This window comes from Buceros rhinoceros, unplaced genomic scaffold (assembly GCF_000710305.1).
Source record: "Buceros rhinoceros silvestris isolate BGI_N320 unplaced genomic scaffold, ASM71030v1 scaffold21734, whole genome shotgun sequence".
Lineage (NCBI taxonomy): Eukaryota > Metazoa > Chordata > Aves > Bucerotiformes > Bucerotidae > Buceros > Buceros rhinoceros.
In genome coordinates, this window is record NW_010407944.1 from 7,668 (window position 1) to 9,215 (window position 1,548).

Consider the following 1,548-nt stretch of genomic DNA (forward strand, 5'->3'; position numbering starts at 1 on the left):
CCCCACCCCCGAGCCGAGCTGCATCTCGGGGGGAGCCGCCAGGACCCTGCTGATTCTGGACGGCTTGGATGAGTTCAAGACTCCTTTGGATTTTTCCAACACGGTGGTATGCACCGACCCCAAAAAGGAGATCCAAGTGGACAACCTGATCACCAACATTATACGTGGCAACCTGCTGCAGGAGGCTTCTGTCTGGGTCACGTCGCGGCCAACAGCGGCCAGCCAAATCCCCGGCGGGCTTGTCGACCGGATGACAGAAATACGAGGTTTCCGAGCTGTGGAGATGAAGGACTTCTTGGACCAGATGTTCCTTGACAACAGAGACGTCTCCAGCCAGGTCCTGCATCACATCAGGGCCAACAGGTCGTTACACGCCATGTGCGCCGTGCCTGGCTTCTGCAGGATTGCTGGCTCCTCAATCGGTTCTTACCTAAGAAACAGCACCAGCCAATCCCAGGAAACAACGGCCGTCCCCAGGACCCTGTCAGAAATCTGCTCCTATTTCTTTAAAACAGCGCTGAGCAGCGACTGGCCAGAAAAAACGAGAGAAACGCTCAGGATCGATCAGGCTGCGAACAACAGCAAGAAGATAGTGGGCAGCCTGGGCAGACTGGCCTTCTACGGGCTGCTCAAAAAGAAACACGTCTTTTACGACCCGGACATGAAGGCGTACGGCGTTGACCTTGCCTTGCTGCAGAGCAGCGTGTGCAGCCGCCTGCTGCTCAAGGAGGAGGTGCCGTCCTCCACAGCCTACTGCTTCTCCCACTTGACCTTGCAGGAGTTTCTCGCGGCCCTTTATTACTACACGGCCGCGAAGCGGGCGATATTCGACCTCTTCACGGAGAGCGGGATGTCCTGGCCCAAGCTGGGTTTCCTCAACCACTTCAAGAGCGCTGTCCAGAGGTCGCTGCAGGCGGAGGACAGGCATCTGGACATCTTTGCGCGTTTGCTCTGCGGGCTCCTCTCCCCGCAGGTGAACAAGCTGCTCGCCGGGTGGCTGCTGGTGAAGGACGAGCACAACGGCTTCAGGAGCCAAGCGATCAGCTTCCTCCAGGGCTGCCTGAACACCGACTACATCATCTCCTCGCGGACAGTGAACACCATGCACTGCCTGTACGAAATCCAGCACACAGAGATCGCTAAGACTGTGGAAGAAGCAATGAAGAACGAGGGCTTGGCCGGGATGCTGACCCCCGTGAACTGCTCTGCCCTGGCTTACCTCCTGCAGGTCTCCGACGCCTGCGTGGAGGAGACGAACCTCTCCAACTGCCTCACCTACAACGTCTGTAAGAGCCTGCTCTCCCAGCTCCTCTTCTGCCACAGCCTCAGGTGAGCCCTGGTGGGACGGCACTGGGAGAAGCGGGCAGGGGCGCCGGGCTGTGACGCAGCCTCCCCGGTGTCCGTGGGAGCCGTGGGCCTGCCAGCACTGTCCGTCAGCAGAGAGCTGCCCTGGGGACGGCGCTGGGTCAGCTCCGCCTCTGTGCTTGAGTTTTTCCACCCACGATGGGCAGATGTGGCGGGAGCATTGTCCCTTCTGCGCCTGTTCTC

The 1,548-nt window shown here is 59.5% G+C and overlaps 1 protein-coding gene across 1 annotated transcript in view; it reads left to right on the forward strand.

Annotated features, from left to right (window-relative positions):
- Positions 1–1,548, forward strand: part of NLRC3 (NLR family, CARD domain containing 3) — a gene marked incomplete at its 5' end in the record, with an annotated part of 10,510 nt that overhangs the window by 1,813 nt on the left and 7,149 nt on the right. Inside the window, one exon of the mRNA XM_010134707.1 lies at positions 9–1,329. Within this exon, the coding sequence (XP_010133009.1) occupies positions 9–1,329 (1,321 nt within the window). The remainder of the gene's footprint in view (positions 1–8; positions 1,330–1,548) is intronic.